Source organism: Magnolia sinica, chromosome 7 (assembly GCF_029962835.1).
Source record: "Magnolia sinica isolate HGM2019 chromosome 7, MsV1, whole genome shotgun sequence".
Lineage (NCBI taxonomy): Eukaryota > Viridiplantae > Streptophyta > Magnoliopsida > Magnoliales > Magnoliaceae > Magnolia > Magnolia sinica.
The window spans coordinates 26,207,737-26,226,583 of NC_080579.1; the positions used below are offsets into that span (position 1 = coordinate 26,207,737).

Consider the following 18,847-nt stretch of genomic DNA (forward strand, 5'->3'; position numbering starts at 1 on the left):
TGCACTACCTGTTATAGACACTACTTCCCCAATCAATATTTGGAGGCTAACAGAGTTCACAATGGATACAGCAGTGATGAAAGCTGAGGGACTAAATGAAAACCCACGTAACAAGATGACTATGAAATCCACTCCTTCTAGGACCATAACTGGGCAAAGATGATTGATCAGGCCTGCAGGTCCAGCCTACTATACGACTGGATGTGGGTATAAATTTTAGGCCCACAGCTCAGGCAGCAAACCTAATTTTCAGGACTGGCAAATAGAAATGCAGCTTTCAGCCTAGTATTGACATTTGTGATTGAGGCCTGATCTGAGTTGAATCTAAGCCTATGACAGATGTCACGGGTTGGCCCCAGGGATCAATTTCAGACTTGAAAAATAGTACAATGAACCCCAACACAGTTAATCAACAAGCCTACTTCCACCATAGTAACCACGAATCCAATGCTCCAATTTCTGTTGAGGTTAAAATTCATCTTCGGCATAGTCAATGAAGGCTTCCAAACCTGCCTTCAACTTACATGAACAAACACAATGTGATCATTGGACATCATTCAAGTGGTCTGTTGAGATTCAAAATTCATCTTCAGCATAGTCAAGGAAAGCAGCATAAATTCTAGACCTGCCTTAAATTTACATGAACAAACACACAAATCATTGGACATCGTTCAAGTGGTCTGTCACAGGACTGGAACATGGATGGCCAGATTATCAGGCTTTTGGTGCAATCATTAGCTTTCCTCCCCTGCTTCGGTTGTCCACCTTTTAATGTCCCTTTTGTTGCAAAAATGTCTACAAACCATTGCAGGAAGGATGGGACTGTGCATTGCTGCAGATATTAAAAATGTATCAGGAATACACAACGCATCCAATGAACAGGAGAATAACATAAAATCAAAAGACCTCCACAAGTGCATTCAAAGGGACACACCTATAGAAAGAGGCTATAAATCATCACCATCTAAGCTTATCCCAACTAATTGAGGACGGCTAGAAAGAAGCCATAAATATGTAAAAGAATAAGTAAATGAAGAAATAAATTTGAAAATAAACTGAATAAAACAGATTGTACTCTCCCCATGTGCCAGTGAGGCATATGTTCTAGATCATGGTCTTTAATCTGGTGGGCCCCACAGTATATATTGTGCCTCACAAATGGGGAAGCACAGTCATCAAGGTCTTAATGTTTAACCAAAAAAAAAAAAAAAGGCAGGTCACCAATGTGCATTTATTGTGGCCCACAAATAGGGCAGCCCGGTCATCAAGTGAGTTGCATTGTTTATAGAAAAATGAATCACTATGAGAAGAGTGACCGACTGTGGAAAATGTACAATGGGACCCACCTGATGATCCAGCCAAACTGATTTTCAGGCCATCAACTAGATGTTTGGAGGTTTCATGGGGCTCACATGGTTTCATTTGCAAGTACACCTTGTTCCCAAATGATCAAATGTGTTACTGTAAACCGGTTTTAGAAAACCTCTGTTTCCAAATTTAGTTTTAAAAGATCAAGATTCAAGAGTACTAAAAAAGAGATTCCAAGGCATCTTAATTTTTTAACAATCTACTTTTTAAAATTTGTGCATTTGCACTCAACCTTAAGTAACATAAAATCAAAATCACAGTAAACAAGCGAGAAAAAGAATTTGAACAAACAGTCTACATGAACAGCATAAGTAAGCATCAATTGGTTTAAGAAACAAGGAAATTGTAAGAGCTGAATACAATAGCACATAAAGCAAGAAACATAATTATCAATTAATGAACAAGGCAGCAGCAAGAAATGCCAAAAAAAAAAAAAAAGAAGAGAGAAGAAAAGGTGAAAACAAGCAAGACATGATAAGAGAAAAGCATGGTGATCCCTTAGGAACATTGCGAAATTTTTTGGGGAAATGCTAGGCCAATCAGCAAGGAAATGAAAGAAAAATAAAAACAAAAAAGAAGAAAAAAAGAGAGAAGGAAATCACTTCCCCAAATTATTACGTACAAAATGCACTTGCTTTGAGGTTCCCCACAAATTCCCAGGTCTTTCCTTTGTTCCCACTGCACTTTTCGCATCATTTTCCCATACTTCCCTTGCGTCTTCCCGTGTTTCCCACCTTCAAGGGGTGGGTTTTACATCTCAAAGTTTTTCCACCTTTAAAAGTGATTTCCTTCAGGCCATGTTGTTGGGTTTTGGACTGTGGAATCACACAGAGATGGATCTAGGATAGCAATCCACGAGCACCAAGCAAACACAAAAGAACACAAAGATTTAACGTGGAAAAGCCTTTTGGAAAAAAACCACGGCACAAAGCGACAGATCTTCTCTATGAAAGAAGAAATTACAAAGAGGAAGGACTTACCAGACTTGAGCAATCCTCAAATCTCTCCCTTGCTCCACCCTTTTAGAAACCCTAGAACCCTTTTAGAAAGCCTTAGAATCCCTTAGAATACCTCCCAATCCCGTTTACACCCATATATATAGTTTTAGAAAGAATCATAAATGAAATCGGAAACAAATCCCGCACTTTCGTAGTTTTGTGAAAAAATCTGCGCAGAATATGATTAGATTTAAGACATCAAATACAACAATCTCCACCATGTCTTCAATCTTCAAACGTGTAGCTCCTTGTCCTCTTCTCTTATCTTTGCCTCGCATCATAGTTTCATCACTGCTTCTCGTGCACACTCCATCTTCCTTTGACGCCATCGCCAAGCCTAGAGAAGTTGTACAAAACTTGAACTTCTTTGTAGGAACAACCTTGGTGAGCATGTTCGCTGGATTCACGCTGGTGTGAATCTTCTCTAGAGTCACGCCTCCTTCAAGCACCTGTTGAATAAAGTGGTGATGAACATCAATGTGTTTAGTACGAGAGTGATAAACATAATTTTTAGCCAAATTAATAGCGCTCTCGCTATCACAATTAATCGGCATGACCTCCTGCTGAAGCCCCAACTGATTTATCATGCCTCTTAACCAGACATTTTCCTTAAACGCTTCTATTACTGCCATATAATCTGCTTCGGTTGTGGAAAGAGCTACCACGGACTGAAGCTTAGACGTTCAACTAATTGCTCCGCCCGCTAGTACAAACGAGTAACCTGAAGTCAACTTTCTAGAGTCTACATTGCTTGTGTAGTCTGAATCCACATACCTTACCAACTTTGTTCGTGTCTTCTCAAAAGTTAAGACATAGTCTTTTCTACCTCGAATGTATCTAAGTAGCTATTTCACCGCTTCCCAATGTTACTTACCGGGGTATGACATATATCTACTCACAACACCAACTGCCTGTGAAATATCTGGTCTTGTACAAACCATGAGATACATTAAACTGCCAACCGCATGCAAATAAGGCACATGAGTCATAACATGTTTTTCCTCATTTGATGTAGGACATTGTTTTGAGGGAAGCTTGAAGTGAGCCGCGTGAGGAACGCTCACCGACTTTGCCTGGTCCATCCCATACTAGATCAGCATCTTTTCAAGGTATTCTACCTGTGATAACCAAAGCCTGCTCCTCTTCCTGTCTCTATGAATATTTATGCCAAGAACCCTCTTTGCAGCCTCCAAATCTTTCATCTCGAATGTCCCTGATAATTGAGTTTTAAGTACGTTGATTTCAGATATATCATGACAGGCGATTAACATATCATCAACATACAATACTAGGATGGTGAATTTTCCACCACTTAGTGTCTTGTAATAGACATAGTGATCGTCTTCACTCCGAGTAAATTTCTGACTCAATATGAAAGAATCAAATTTTTTATACCACTGCCTAGGCGACTGTTTTAGGCTGTACAACGACCTTATTAACTTGTAAACTTTTATCTCTGCCCCTTAAATTTTGTAGCCCTCTGGTTGCTTCATGTAGATCTACTCTTGCAACTCCCTGTGCATGAATGTAGTCTTGACATCCATCTGTTCTAGCTCGAGATCGTATTGGGCAACCAGCGCCAATACGAATCTGATGGATACTTGCTTAACCACTGGTGCGAATATCTATGTAAAGTCGATTCCTTCTCTCCAAGCATACCCCTTCGCTACCAGCCTCGCTTTGTATCTTATTTCCTTTTGAATAATCACTTGCATCCGATCGCTTTTCGGCCCACTGGAAGCTCCACCGGCTCCCGTGTGTGGTTGTTTGCAATGAGTCCATCTCATCGTTCATAACCACCTTCCACTTTTCTGCATTAGGCTCATTAAGAGCCTCCTGAATACTAGACGAGTCCCCCTCATCTGTAGTGAGGGCATATGCGATATTAGAGTCGTCACTGTATCTTGCCGGTAACTTACGATCACGCGGTGAGTTTCTTCTCACAGGTGGCTGCTCCACCTGATCCTGTACCTCTGTCTGCGCATCTGTCTCTGCATGAGAATGATCTATGTTAATCTGGAGACGTCTATGATAAACCTTTCTGGTTCCACTTGCTCCTCCTGATCATCCTTGTGCAATAGGGAGCTTTCATCGAACCTGACGTCACGGCTAGTGATGACCTTGTGTGTGACCTTGTCGAATAACCTGTAACCTTTCACACCAATACCATAGCCAACAAAGATATACTTTTTGGCTCTAAAGTCTAGCTTATCTCTCTCAACTGACGGTACATGAGAGTAAGCCTCACAACTAAATATGCGCAAATCTGAGTAGTCCATCGTATGACCACTCCATACTTCCTTGGGGATTTTACATTCAATTGCCGTAGACGGGGATTAGTTTACCAAGTAGCAAGCCGTGTTAACGGCCTCAGTCCATAAGTCCTTGCCCAACGCAACATTACTTAACATGCATCGGACCTTCTCCAAAAGAGTTCGAATCATCCGTTCAGCCACGCCGTTTTGTTCGGGTGTGTGACGCACTGTGTTGTGCCTAATGATCCCTTCATCTTTGCGATATTCATTAAAATCAGTGGAAGTAAATTCTCCACCATTGTCAGTCCTTAAAACCTTTATTTTTCGCCTTGACTGTTTTTCCACTATTGTCTTCTATTGTTTGAATATGGTGAAAACTTCGGATTTATATTTCATGAAGTAAATCCAAACTTTCCTGGAGTAGTCGTCAATGAATGAAACAAACCATGACGTCCCCCCAATGGAAACTTTTGGTGATGACTCCCATACGTTAGAGTGCACATAATCAAGCACTCCCTTACATGTTTTCCAGATTTAAAAGATAATTTAGATTGTTTACCATATATACAATGCTCCCATATATCTAAATTAGAATTCTTAAAAGGTGGAATTGAACAACGATCAGATAGTATCTTCATGCCCCGCTCGCGTATGTGGCCCAGACGACCATGCCACATACGTACAGACATGGAATCTGCAACAGCTGCTGCCGCTTCACCTGCTGAAGTGTTCCCAATCAACCTGTAAAGCTTTCCGTGCCTTTGCGCTCTCATAACCACCAGTGCCCCTTTTAAAACTTTAAGGACACCATCAATACCAGTGAACTTGCACCCTATAGCCTCGAGTGCACCGAGAGAAATCAGACTTTTCTTTATATCAAGAATGTGCCTGACATCAGTCAAGGTACGCTCCATCCCATTAAACATTTTGATGCTGACCGTACCAATAGCTACAACATTACAGGCATTGTCATTGCTCGTAAAGACCTGTATACCATCACATTCCCTATAACTGGCGAACCAACTCCGATGAGGAGTCATGTGATATGATGCTCCTATGTTAAGGATCCATTCATCTTTATGTTTGTCGTGCAAGTGACCAATCATAGACATAGACAGAACATCACCATCACTTATCTTTTCATCAGATATGACAACATTGGCCTCCTTGGAAGAAGCCTCTGAGTTTTCTTTCTTAGCTTTAGGATTGGTACAATCCTTTTTCATGTGTCCAGTCATCCCACAGTTCCAACGCTTTAGTTTTCCTTTGCTCTTGCCCTTAGATTTGGATCTAGGTCTTAAGGATCTTGTACCTTGATTAGTATTCCTGCCACTCGTAATCAGTGCATCGGAAGATGTCCCCATGCCGCCGTTTAACTTTCTCATGGCCTTCTCTTGAAGGGTTGAGATAACGGTGTCGACACTCAGGGTTTTATTTGTGGTGCACATTGTATCCCTGAATGACTCATACAATGCTGGAAGAGAATTCAACAACATACATGCTTGTTCCTCATCTTTGATCACTTCCTCCATATCTAGCAGTTTGCAAACCAATTTATTAAAGTTGCTGATGTGGGCCTCCAGATCTCCACCCTCTACCATCTTGAAGGTGTACCACTGTAGCTTCAAGTGTAGGCGATTTCCAGAGAATTTTTTCGTATAGATATCCTCTAATTTCGCCCATAAACTAGCCGCAGTTTTTTCCCTCAAAACATTGTAGAGAACCTCATCCGTGAGACATAAACGGATGGAAGCTAAAGCATTCATGTCAAGAGTATTCCAGTCTTCGTCATTCATCGTCGATTTTCGCTCCTCAAGAGCCTTAACTTCGCCTTGCTTGGTTAATAGACTAATCATCTTGATCTTCCATAACTCAAATTTATTTTTGCCTAAGTACTTCTTAATATCAAACTTGCCATTTCCCATTGATGTTAATCCTTCAGATCCATATCTGTGCCCCAACGATTGCTCTGATACCACTTGTTGGGTTTTGGATTGCGGAATCACACAGAGATGGATCTAGGATAACAATCCAAGAGTACCAGGCAAACATAAGAGAATACAAAGATTTAACGTAGAAAACCCTTTCGGGAAAAAACCATGGCACAAAGCGATAGATCTTCACTATGAAAGCAAAAATTACAAAGAGGAAGGACTTACTAGACTTGAGCAATCCTCAAATCTCTCCCTTGCTCCACCCTTTTAGAAAACTTAGGACCCTTTTAGAAAGCCTTAGAATACCTCCCAATCCCGTTTACACCCATATATATAGTTTTAGAAAGAATCATAAATGAAATCGGGAACAAATCCCGCACTTTCGTAGTTTTGTGAAAAAATCTGCGCTAAATTTGATTAGATTTAAGACATCAAATACAACAACACTACACACCAAAAACTTTCCCTAGAAGCCACCACATAATAAGTAGGGAAATCATGCTTATTAGTAATATATTTTTAAATTGTCTGGTAATGGGGCATGTCCAAAACTCTTGGGCACGACTTATTTTAGTTAAGGCATTGTTTTAAATCAGAATTCTTGAGGAGTTTTCCTGTAAAAATCCCTAAAACTTAGTTTTGTTCCTCGAATACATCTGCAAATCCATCAATAGTTGTAGCTGTTTTTCTCTCTACAGGAGATTTCCAGAATCTGGCCCTGCAGGAGGGCTGAAACTTTGGCGGAGCACCACGCACAAACCGTGCATCGGATCGAGCTGATATTTGGGGGTTTTGGAGTCCATCCTTGGCCGACTAGGGCCAAGGTAGCCTTTTTATGAATAGTGGGCCCAACACACGTGCGGCCGTGATCACACGCACGTGCATCTGGGCCATTTTTACTGTCCATGCATAGGAACTGCCTTCCGGTTCAGGTTTTCTTCTTATTTTATCTTGTTTTTCATAAACCCTAACCCTAGATTGCATTATCCTTAATTTATTTACCCCTTTTCTCACCTCAGGGTTTCTTGAATTGAAATTGGTGAATCCCTTGGATTAGGGACTGATTGTTGTGCATGTGTGGATGATTACTGCTTATCTTTGAGCATCGTTTGGTTTATAATTTTAACAGATCCAGCCCTAACATGTGTAGGCTGGACCCGTATAGATTTCTCTCAATTGAATGGTTTGAACTTTCATGTGGGATATGGAATTTGTGTAATTGTTTCTAAACTAACGTGATCTTAAGCCTGAAATCTCGCACATCATATTTGAATTTCATGTCCTACATCAGAGCTCCACAATGGTTCTATGTGGAGTTAACGCACATGGAGTAGAATATAATCCAGGATTACAAATTACGACTGCCAAATTTAATGGTGAGAGTGTTTCGACAAGAAATGAATGTATTTTGATAGGGGAATTATCATTCAATATTAACAAAGAACAAGAGAGAACATTCATCATCGATTATATTTTATTAGTTATAAAGTTTGTTTTACATCCTCACATATCCCTTGATTCCAACATAAAGTATAAAGCGTTAAGTACAGATCATGTGAAATAATTCAAACAATAATTTCGACAACATTTCAGCTTGCGATGCATTCATCTCAACGAGAGAAGTGTTGTGCGGATCCAAACATCTTTCATTCTCCCTTTTACTTATCCAGAACGACAACTATTGTAGAAGAATAGCTGAGTTCTAAAGTGAATTGCAGGAGATGGGGAAATCCGACAACATGTTTGTTGTGTATACTGTTGGCGCACAACAAAGTCTTGTTACGCGGTCCGGTGTAACAAAGTCCTATTGCGCGGTCCGGCGCAATAGGCCTCTAGCCATTTCTTCCTTCTTTCTTTCTTCTCCTTCTCAGAATACCTTGCAGATGTATTCGGAAATCTTTCTCCAGGAGCTCTGATCTTGCATGTGTCTCAAATGAAGGAGTGGAGGGGTCTATATAGGCATTCGCACGTGTAAGATCTCGAATCTCGTGCTGTGGGCCCTACTGTGCACAACACCCTTGTTGCACGGCGCGCAATGAATCTTAGACTTACATTCTGTTGCACGGACCCGCGCAATAGATTTTTGTTGCGCGGTTAGGCACAACACAGTTTCTTCTATGTATTCCTTCACTTATTTCTCCCCTCTTTTTCTTCTTTTATTATTTCTTTCCATTATTTTTATGCTCTAACAGATGCCCCCTTGATCCTTTTTTTGTTCGTCTATCAGAACGAAAATAGGATCAACTTCTTCTTTAAAAATCAAATCAAATCTGCAAAATAGGCCAACATGTTGTGCAGGCCCCCGCAATGACCAATCGGGTCCCGCGCAACAACCCATCGAGTCCAGTTCGCCTATAAATATTGACCCCCCACTCCTTTACTTCTTCATTTGTTCAAAATTTCATCACAACTAACTCATTTCTGCACAACACCTCTAGCTTTGAATAGATTTTCTAAGTACCAGAACTCTGTCAAATTTTCTTCGAAGTTTGTCATGGCTCGAACTAAGAGGACTTATCGTCTTATAGATGAAGCAACACCCTCTCCTTCTCATCTTGAACTTCCAATCCCATGAAGCAACACCCTCTCCTTCTCATCTTGAACTTCCAATCCCACCTCCTTCGTCACTAGTCCATGAATCTTCCCCGTCATCTCCTTCTCAGAAAGATCACCCACCCTGCCTTCTTCAAAGAACCAGTCTTCCCTACTTATGATTTTTCAGACCACATCAATGCATTGTCAACTCCGATTCGTAATGCGATAGTCATGGGAGATATCGAAGGACCTCCAAAACAGGGTTGTGACGGGGTTGTGATGTTGATTGGGAAGAATGGCTGAAGTCAACAGCCAACATACACATGGACAGTCAAAGACCCCTTGTTAGAGAAGATACTCCACCTCCTTCTCTATCAAAGAAAAAGCGCCCGAAGAGTAAAGAACATGAATTTCAGGAGAAGATAAAGGAGTATAGCAAGAAACGGCTTCAAAATTCCTGGAACGGCGTAAGATTCAAACAAGACGTCATCAAATTCAGCAGTCCTTTTAGGGATCAAATGGTCATCATTCCATTGAACATTCATCGCCACCATTCCATTCTTCGAAGTGAACCCACCGACCAGATGACTCAAAACAGGCTTATGTTTACCGCAGACTGGGTGAAGAGGGAGCCACAAATTCTTAAAGGCATTTTGTCAACCAGAGGATCAAGACAAAAGATAGGTGGTATTCATCCTATGCGGTTTCTTGTACCATCTTATAATCCTCACGTTCTATACCCGACACATTTTTACGAAACACTTCAACAACACTTCAGGGATCACAACTCCCTATGGGATAACGAAGAGTTTTGTACTCGAGGTTTTTTGTCTTCTCGTACTTATTATTCTGATTGGGCTCAGGCAATTCTAAAAGAACATGCTGCAACTTTGATTGAGATTGACTTGTATAATTCTACAGAAGTTACCTCTGAGTATTTTTGCAAGGATGTAATGATACTGAAGGGCTTCTTAAACTATGAGTGTCCGACCACCAACTCTTTTCATCTACCAATTGGCGAAATGAGTATTACTTTATAGGATCTTCATAGAATGGTGGGCCTCCCAATAACCAGCCGATTCTTCGATTAGTTTGTGCCGACTAATGAAGAATTTTCATACTTCTCTCCCTCTGGTCGACAACCATCCATTTTAAAAACCACCGCTGAACTGTTCAAGGAAATGGCTAAATTTCCCGATATTCATAAAATATCTCCTCTTCAGTGGCTTGCCCATTTCTCCAGGGGGCTTCGGTGAGTTTCATCTAAGCTTTATCTCATTTTCTTTTCATTGTATCTGCACAATATATCTTCTGCGAATCTCACTATGTTCATTGTATTTTGCAGTTTTCGGAACAACCAATCTCAAGATATGGCAAACTTGCACTAGAGGATAAGGGGTCACCCATAATACAACACTCATGGGGAGCTCGCAGCCTTTTTGGCATATTGGCTCAGCCTAATTGTCCTCCCAAGCTTGAAGTGGGCAGATGCTATCCGGAGCTATGGCAAAGGGTCGAAGATATTCTTTGGCTCCACTAGTCCTTTGCCCTTTGTATAGAGCTTTTGGAGAAGTGACGATTCACGTCAAAAGTCCAACAGTCGGAGCATCTTCTACATATGCACCCTGGCATTACTTTACTGGGTGGCTAGGCCTATATTTTCCATGGACATTCGATGACTCGGAAAAAGCATATGCCAGCCCGTCACATCTCCCTCTTTGGCATTATCAGAAAAGAGCAATGGCCCAGTAGACTTATGATTGGGTGATTAACAAGATATTAGTGGCAGAAAGCATTGATTTCTTCCAATTCTGTCTTCTGCGATATGCTGAGGATATAGAGATGATAGATAACAAATCTCTATCCCCGGGTGAACAAGCGTTCTATATCTCTATCAAATCTAGCAGTCTCCCATTGAGGGAAAGGACTGAGTTTTGGCGAGAACCTTACTAGCCGAGCAGATTTGCTCGTCAGTTTAGCTATGATCAGACAATACCTGAAGATTGCGGCACTGTGACATGCATAATGAGGAGTTAAGGCGTTGGTCCGTACTATTGGCATTGATCCGGAAACAATTATTGGCCAGTATCAACTCCCATTTCATGATACCTGGTCATAATCATTTAGTCCGTTCATCATACGGCTGGATGAGATGGTGGGCACATCAGTTTCATTTGGTCCATCATTCTCTTTGTAGATCACCCAGTATGGGTCCCTCCTCCGAAGTTGAAGGGTCACAGACTTGAACAAGGAATTGGGTACAAAGTGGAGAGAAATCACGCTCCAACCCCGGGTCAACTCTGCTCGAAGATATCACTAGAAGAGCCAATTTGCGAAATAATGCCGGTGAATACCTTGGAAGGTTGGATTGCTCACGGAGTTCTCTCGAATTTCGTGAAATCATCCCGAAAGCACCCTGTCGAAGTTGCTGCTGATGTCACTTCGGAAGTTCCTCCTTCACCAACTGCTGCTCTCTGTTCTCCTACTCGGGAGACGAGAGAATGTGGAAACTGAGACTGCTCCCCCAGTTGCATCACCCGTTCTTCAGTCGGCTCACTAGAGTTTCTTTCCTCCAATGACTCGTTCTCGGACACGATCCCAGACCCCTCCGTCTCAACAGGATCAAGAGGTTGATCTTTCAATTCCAATATTTACAGAAGAGCAAGGAACGGCTAGTAAAGCAAGTCCTTTAGAAAAAGGTAAACAGATAGTTGTTTAGGAATCGGAGTTGGGAAGTTCATCATCATCATCAGAAGAAGAAACGTCATCTTCTAGCAGCGGTTCCTCTACTGAAAGTGATAGAGAGGAAGGCGAGATAGATATTGGTGAGGAAGAAAACATCACTGCTGAAGGCGTTACGATTAATAAAGAGTTGCAGCCAGACGTTTCTATTCCTCCAATGATCCCGATAGAGGATGAAGAAGAGCCCCTGGATTATGGAGAATATGGCTATTCACCGGGTGAGAATATTTGTATATCATTCAGTTCTAATTATTAACCTCTCCCTTGTGAGATATTTTCCACCTCAGAAGCTAATACTTTCTCTGCTTCAGGTATTCCTGCCACTGCCATGGAAGCAAATCAAGATCTTGCAGATGTTCCCTCCGCAGAAGTAAAGTCTAGTCGAACAGCTAAGCCTTCTTTGGCTCCTTTGACTCGCCCAAGCACTGTGGCTCGTAAAATAATTTTTCCCATGGAGCTAGCCAATGCGACTACTCCTACCACTGTTGATTCTAGTACTGAAGCAAGGGCACCATCTTTGGCAGATATGCCAATGACTGCCCCTGGTCCTTCATCTTTTGTTACAAGGATACAGTCTCCGACAGTACTTGCTTCTGTTACTTCTATACCGGCTGCAGGTATATTTCCTTCTCAAAACCTTTCTATTGGTATTGAGTGCTTAAGCTTATATAGCCTTTCTTTTTATTCTACTTGTTCTTTTCTCTTATTTACATGCAATCAATCCGTCTTCAAGTGGTTCTGGGAGCTCAAATTCAGTTGCGACTGTCTCAGATACCTTATCCTTGGATATGATCCCTCCCTACGCATTGGTCTTAATCAAAGGTGCTTTATCGAAAGCTGTTTGTATGTTCAAAGATCCGTAACAATGGTCTACTCTGGATACTACCTTAGGAGTACTAGATAACGTTTCAAGGATGACTAAAATCAATATTTCTCCATTATACAATTCTTTATCTCGTTTCTGTGCTTCGCTCCGTCAACTGAATGAGGTTTGAAGTATAGTCATTGCCTCGGAGATATTAGATTGTCAAAGAGAACTGCTGTCTCTTAAGGAAAAGGCTTCAAAGGTGACAACCATGATTTCAGGTTATAATAGAGAGCGTGATTCTCTTCAAGAACGACTAAGGACTTTAAAACAGTCTTCGACGGCTATTAATGAGCAACTAGCCAAGCTGAAAGAGCAAATATTCAGCAAGAAGAATTAGAAGCAAGCAAGATTGAAGCCATTATTGAAGAAAATATCCAAATAACAAATCTTGAAGGGTCAGAGCTTTCCAAGAATGAGGCGATTATAATTTCATTGGAACAGAAGCTAGCTGATATTCCTGATCAGGTTAAGCTTGTCATTGATGCTGAATTGGACACCATAGCTGCTCAAGTGCAATTAAAGCAAGATTTACAAAAGTAAATAACTGCACTAGGTGTTTTTGAGGGATTGTAATATATTTTTTGCAGTAAACATGTATTGATCTTTCTATATTTATATGTGATTTTTTTTTTTTTCCTTTTTTCTAATAGTCTTTTCATTGCAATTTCCGAGTATAAATTCTTTATGACATCAAATATATTGATAAGATTTAGCATTCTCATAATTTGATAATCATGACCTTAACAAAAGCATATATTTTATGCATATAATATTTCTCATGTTATATTTGAGAATGCTTTGATCTTGTAATAAATCTTGGAAATATAGTATAACAGTATAGCATATTCTGTTAGTATGCCCTACATGGTGTTTGTCTTCAATTGGTGGAACTATCTTAGAGTTCAAGTTAGTATTTAAGGCGCGCACCACACACAGTTTAGGCTTGTGAGTAGTTAGAGCAATCATAGTTTTTTAGACTCTTGAGTAGTTGGAGTTGGGGGTCTTATGCGAATGGTCTCTGTAACTCTTATAAGTTCGCTAAACAATCGCAGACGGTGATTTCACAAACTGCGATCCATCAGAGGGGCCCAGTGAAGCTATCGAGGCAGTGAACTCAGTAGGCTTTACGCGCAGGGTTGGCTCCAGTAACTCTCTAGAGTTCACGGGGCGCACAAGGCTACCTTATTGGGTACCAAATCCAAGGCCGCCAATCCATCGATGATGGGGCAGTTCATTAAAGGACCATTCCTCATGAATTTTTACTGGAATCAAACCAGGAATCTGGGGGGTCTTATGCATGGTTGGCCTATCTATGGACAAGTCAAAGAGCGCATACTGCAACCCGCTTTTGCTTCGCTTGCAAGGTCTAATTTATTCATGAGAGGGCATTTTCTCTTACCATCCCTCATGGCGCTATTAAAAACTAAACAGATGGCATTAGTCTTACGCGTGGTTGGCCACATGGGCGCCCTCCACTGGCTTTTCACTGCTACCTGCATGATATTTGGCGAATTGCCAATATTATAGGTCTTATGCGTGGTTGGGCGCATGGGCGCTCTCCGCTGTCGTAAGTGATAAATTGCCACTACTGATAATATGGGGCTTACGCGTGGTTGGTCGCATGGGCGTTCTCCATTGCAGTAAATGATAAATCGCCACCGTTGATAATATAGGGCTTATGCGTGGTTGGCCGCATGGGCGCTCTCCGCTGTCGTAAATGATAGATCACGATAATGTTTGATAGTATTTGTGATTGGAATAACATATCAGCTTGGCGATATTATCGATTTGGCGATAATTGGCTCATAAGCGGTGTTTGGAGATAATATCAATTTGGAGATAATGGAGTAATGTATCAGCTCGGCGATAGGCGGCGATAAATCTGGTGAGATCATATGCTTGTGAATTCGTCTTTTCATTCATATATGGAGAAGAATACATGGCTTTTAGCCGCCTTTTGAGGACTTTTCTTTTCATCATTTCGTATACCTTGTCCCCTTTTGATTGGGACAGATTATCCTGATAATCTTCGTAATCAAAACTCCTTCAATCTTCAAGGATAATACTTTTTGATGAAGTGAGCATTAGCAGGTATTCCGATGCCTTGTCTGTTCTGAAGCATCAGCATCGACACCGACATCGGTGCCGACACCTCCGGTAGCTCCAACAAATTTGCCAGTTACTGCGGTCTTGAGTGAGATGTCTCAAATCCTTAAGGCATTGCAGGTGCTATTACTTCGACTAATACCAGGCGCCATACCGAGCATGCAGGCGGCACAGCCTAGTGCTCAAAACAATTCAATCCCACAACCTCCCTTTGCTTCCTCCCTTCCTCCTCCAGCAAATCCCATTCTACCTTTCCCTATAGAATCAGCACAAGATCACCAACATCCTCTTTTTAGTAGGAGATCTGGTCAATTCCAAGGGGCAAAACCCCTCTCATATGGTCCTTCTGAACTCACAGAACTCCGAGAGCAATTGTGCGATATGCAGAGGAAACTACGGAAGCAAGGGGTGGATCTTCCATCCACCAAATTCAGGGATCTTTGCCCCTTCCTTGATGCAAAGGTACCTCAAGACTTCGAGGTACCAAAATTCAACAAATATGATGGTACAGGGTGTCCTATGGACCACTTAAAGGCATTTTGTGGAGAGCTTAATACTCTGGCAGGTAATAACAGAGCGTTGATCCGTTTGTTTCAAAAATCCTTGAAAGGCGATGCGCAGGTAGAAGACCTCATTTCTCTTCAAGCGGCACGATGCGATCATGCTCTCACCATATCATCACCCCACCGCTAGACGACGGGCCGTATCCTCGCAGGTAGGGCGAAACATCGAAAGCTCAGATATGAGATGGCCATGTGGGGCTAGCAGGAACAATAGATCAACAAAAAGGCTTAAAAGGCAACCAGAAAGGCGACATCGGCCAACTGAAGTTCCATATATATAGAAGATTTGTACAACTGATGATACATGATCATATGATATAATTAAACTAATCATCGCCAGGTACGTAATCATCCGTATCCTTCCAAGGAAGCTGAAGCCCCAAAGGCCCACAAATTCAAAGCCCCAGAGGTCCACAATTAAAAGCCCACAAGGCCTACATTTCAAAGCCCCAGAGGCCCACAAGTCAAAAGCCCACAAGGCCCATAGGTCCAAAAGCCCATTTCAAAGCCCACAAGGCCCATTGTCCAAAAGACCATTCAAAGGCCCATCTCAAGAATCCCAAAGTCCAAGCCTCCAGAAATCATGAATAATGCCCCATTAATTCGTTAGTGGAGGCCATCTGACTATTCGATCCAGACTCTACAATAAAAACCGGACGACGACGCCCTCCCGCGAGATCGGACGGATATTCCAAAACCCTAAAAATATTTCAAATAAAAACCATTAGCCCCACCAACTCATCAGTGGAGGCAACGCGACTGTTTACTTAATTTGCGCAAATAAAAACAGAACAACGACGCACACCCTCGAGATTGAACGGATATTTTCCAAAAAATCCAAAAATATTTTCAAATAAAATCCCTAAGAAGTCTAGTTCCAAAGAGGATAGTTTTCAAACAAAAATTTTCAAAAAAAAAAAAAAAAAACGCACGTGGCGCACAGTACACTGAGGAATCTTCCATATTCTCCAGTTGCGGTTAGTGCAAATGGCAAAATAAGATTCGATCCCTTCCAGTTTCCCCGGAGGACGGTCGAATCCATACATGATACAAGGAAGGTTGGCCTGATCTCCATATCTGGACAGTTGTATGAGACGAATGCAAGTAAAAATGATTTGATCCATCTCTGGAAAGAATAACCAAACTAAAAGTGACGATAATCCATTGTAACCAAAATATCAGAATCAGCAGACTGCATGGCAAACGATTACTCGCACACACCTAGTCCGGGATGTTCGGAAAGTTTGATCGAGTCCAAGTTGGCGTAGTGAGTTCCCTGTAAGGCTGCATCCACGCGTAGGGTAGCTAACCACTTTGACGATCAAACGGAACGAATACTCATAGGGTGATTATGTAGCAAAGGAAACGACAGATCAAACAGTACGGGAATCCTCGTAAAGCAACATCGACGCGCAGAGGCCCTACTTTTCAGACTTACCCTCCAATGCTATTAACAATTTGACGTGAAAGGATTGTGATTGGTAACTTGTAATGCTGCATCAATGTGCAGCGACAATCACAACGTTTTCCTCAAACCCTCATGATATGTGCGAGTCATCTCTTTTCCAAATAGTTGACTGACAATGATACAATGGCAGGCAACAGATTCGAACCACTACCTTTTCTGACCAGAAGGGTGGGGTGTCCACTCGCTTTGGCGCTCGGTTGCTTGCAACCTCGGCCAAAGAGGGGCATCTGTAGACACCCCACCTAGGCTAATATCTTAAGAAAGCTAAGACAATCTGAGAACATGGATCATATCCTAATCCCGACCAAACCCTGATTCAAACCAAACCCTAATCCTAGCCTAACCCTAGCCCAAACCTCAGCCTAAACCTAGGACCCAGCCTAACCCTAAACCCAGCTTAGCCCTAGTCTAAACCCTAATCCGAACTATCACCCAGGCTGAAGCGTACATACAAATTAGTACAAAACATAGCCATTTGAGCCCAAAAGCCCGAAAGAAGATTACCGGACGAAGCAGAGCATTAAACAAAGCCCACCTTCCAAAGCCTGGCCCGAACCAAGTGGCGATAGTCGGACTACTGCGGGCGGTAGTTGGACTACCTCAGGTGGTAATCCGACTGCCGCCCCAGTACGAGACAACTGTCTCCTCCAACCAACAGCTGTCCCTTGTCCCAAAGACAACTTTCATATGAATTTACCCCCCCCCCCCCCCCCACAGCCTACCTTATTTACCGTTTCCCCAACCTCCAAGAGCCAATGAGAGCACGCCACATGGTATTCCTCTCTCCTCAACCAATCCCAAGCTGCCATGTCAGCTTTTACCCTTCATAAGCCCAACAATTACCACATTGCCATCAGAAAAGGCTATAAATAGCCTTATCCACTTCACATTTCATACACAACAATTCCAAGAGAGAAAATTCTTCTCATTTCAAGGGAGAGAAAGGGAGAGGACGAGAGTGAGGGTGAGAGGGAGCTCCCAAGCCTCCAAGATTAGATTTTTTAGCTACCCCTTAGCATTCTTCCAATCATCCCAACCCACAAGTCTAGCCCGGATTGATCATGGTGCAATCCATGTCATTGGATGTATACTCTGTGGCTTGCCAAAATCTCGGATCTTGTCGCATTAGAAATCCACGTGTGCCTAGTCCTACTTCAACCATATCATTCATCCCTTGAGATTTCCTTACCACACCAAGTAGAGACCGTACATTCGTATGGGCAGAGAGGGTGCCTAACACCTTCCCTCTTTGTAACCAAGGTCCCTTACTCAGAATCCCGGATCGCAGACCAGGAGTCAATTTAAGGTAGGAGGATCTTCGGATTTCTCCAACCTTACATATTCCGCGGGTTCTAGCCGACTGCAGGATTTTGAGATTAAGTGGCTAGTGGCGACTCCAAACCAACAATCAAGGTTACATACCCCACAACATACAACACGCACAGAAACTGGACTAAAAGCCAAGATCGCCTAAATTAGCGTGGGCGCTGATCTCCCAGCGTTCACACGAGTCAACCGTCAAACTACCTCATATCCCTTCTACATGGCAGAAAGTTCTTAAAATTTTGATACGAGGCTTGGACCTGACCATTGTGGGTGCCCACGTGTGGACTGCGTAGCTGTACATATCATATCGTGTGCAAAATTGGTTACATACAGGAATCACACAACATATTGGTTATGCATTAGTTACTTAATGCCATGGACCCACTACCAAGGAGATGACATATCCCTGAGCAAGTACTTTTCGTATTAGAGATGTTAGCAGAACTTCTATGAGGATGTATCTGAACATTAAACTCTATAGAAAATAGAGTTGTAGGAACACCAGATTCCTTGGGGCTTCCGATCCCAAACTTGGGACTGTAGGGACAAAAATTATTGGAAATCAAATTCTAAGATCACTGAATGTTGTTTACACCCTAGACATAAGTTAGAGAAAAGTTGGACAAGGGATTATGTTTAGGATAGAAAATGAGGATTATGTTTCAGTCTTGCAATGATTTGGTG

General features: G+C 42.0%; 1 protein-coding gene across 2 annotated transcripts in view; it reads right to left on the minus strand.

Moving 5' to 3' along the window:
* Positions 1 to 433: 433 nt before the first annotated feature.
* LOC131251240 (uncharacterized) overlaps positions 434 to 18,847 on the minus strand; it is a 61,023-nt gene continuing 42,609 nt past the window's right edge. For both annotated transcript variants that reach the window (XM_058251850.1, XM_058251849.1), the window contains one exon: positions 434 to 832. In XM_058251850.1, coding sequence (XP_058107833.1) covers positions 735 to 832 — 98 coding nt within the window. In that variant the 3' untranslated portion in view covers positions 434 to 734. The remainder of the gene's footprint in view (positions 833 to 18,847) is intronic.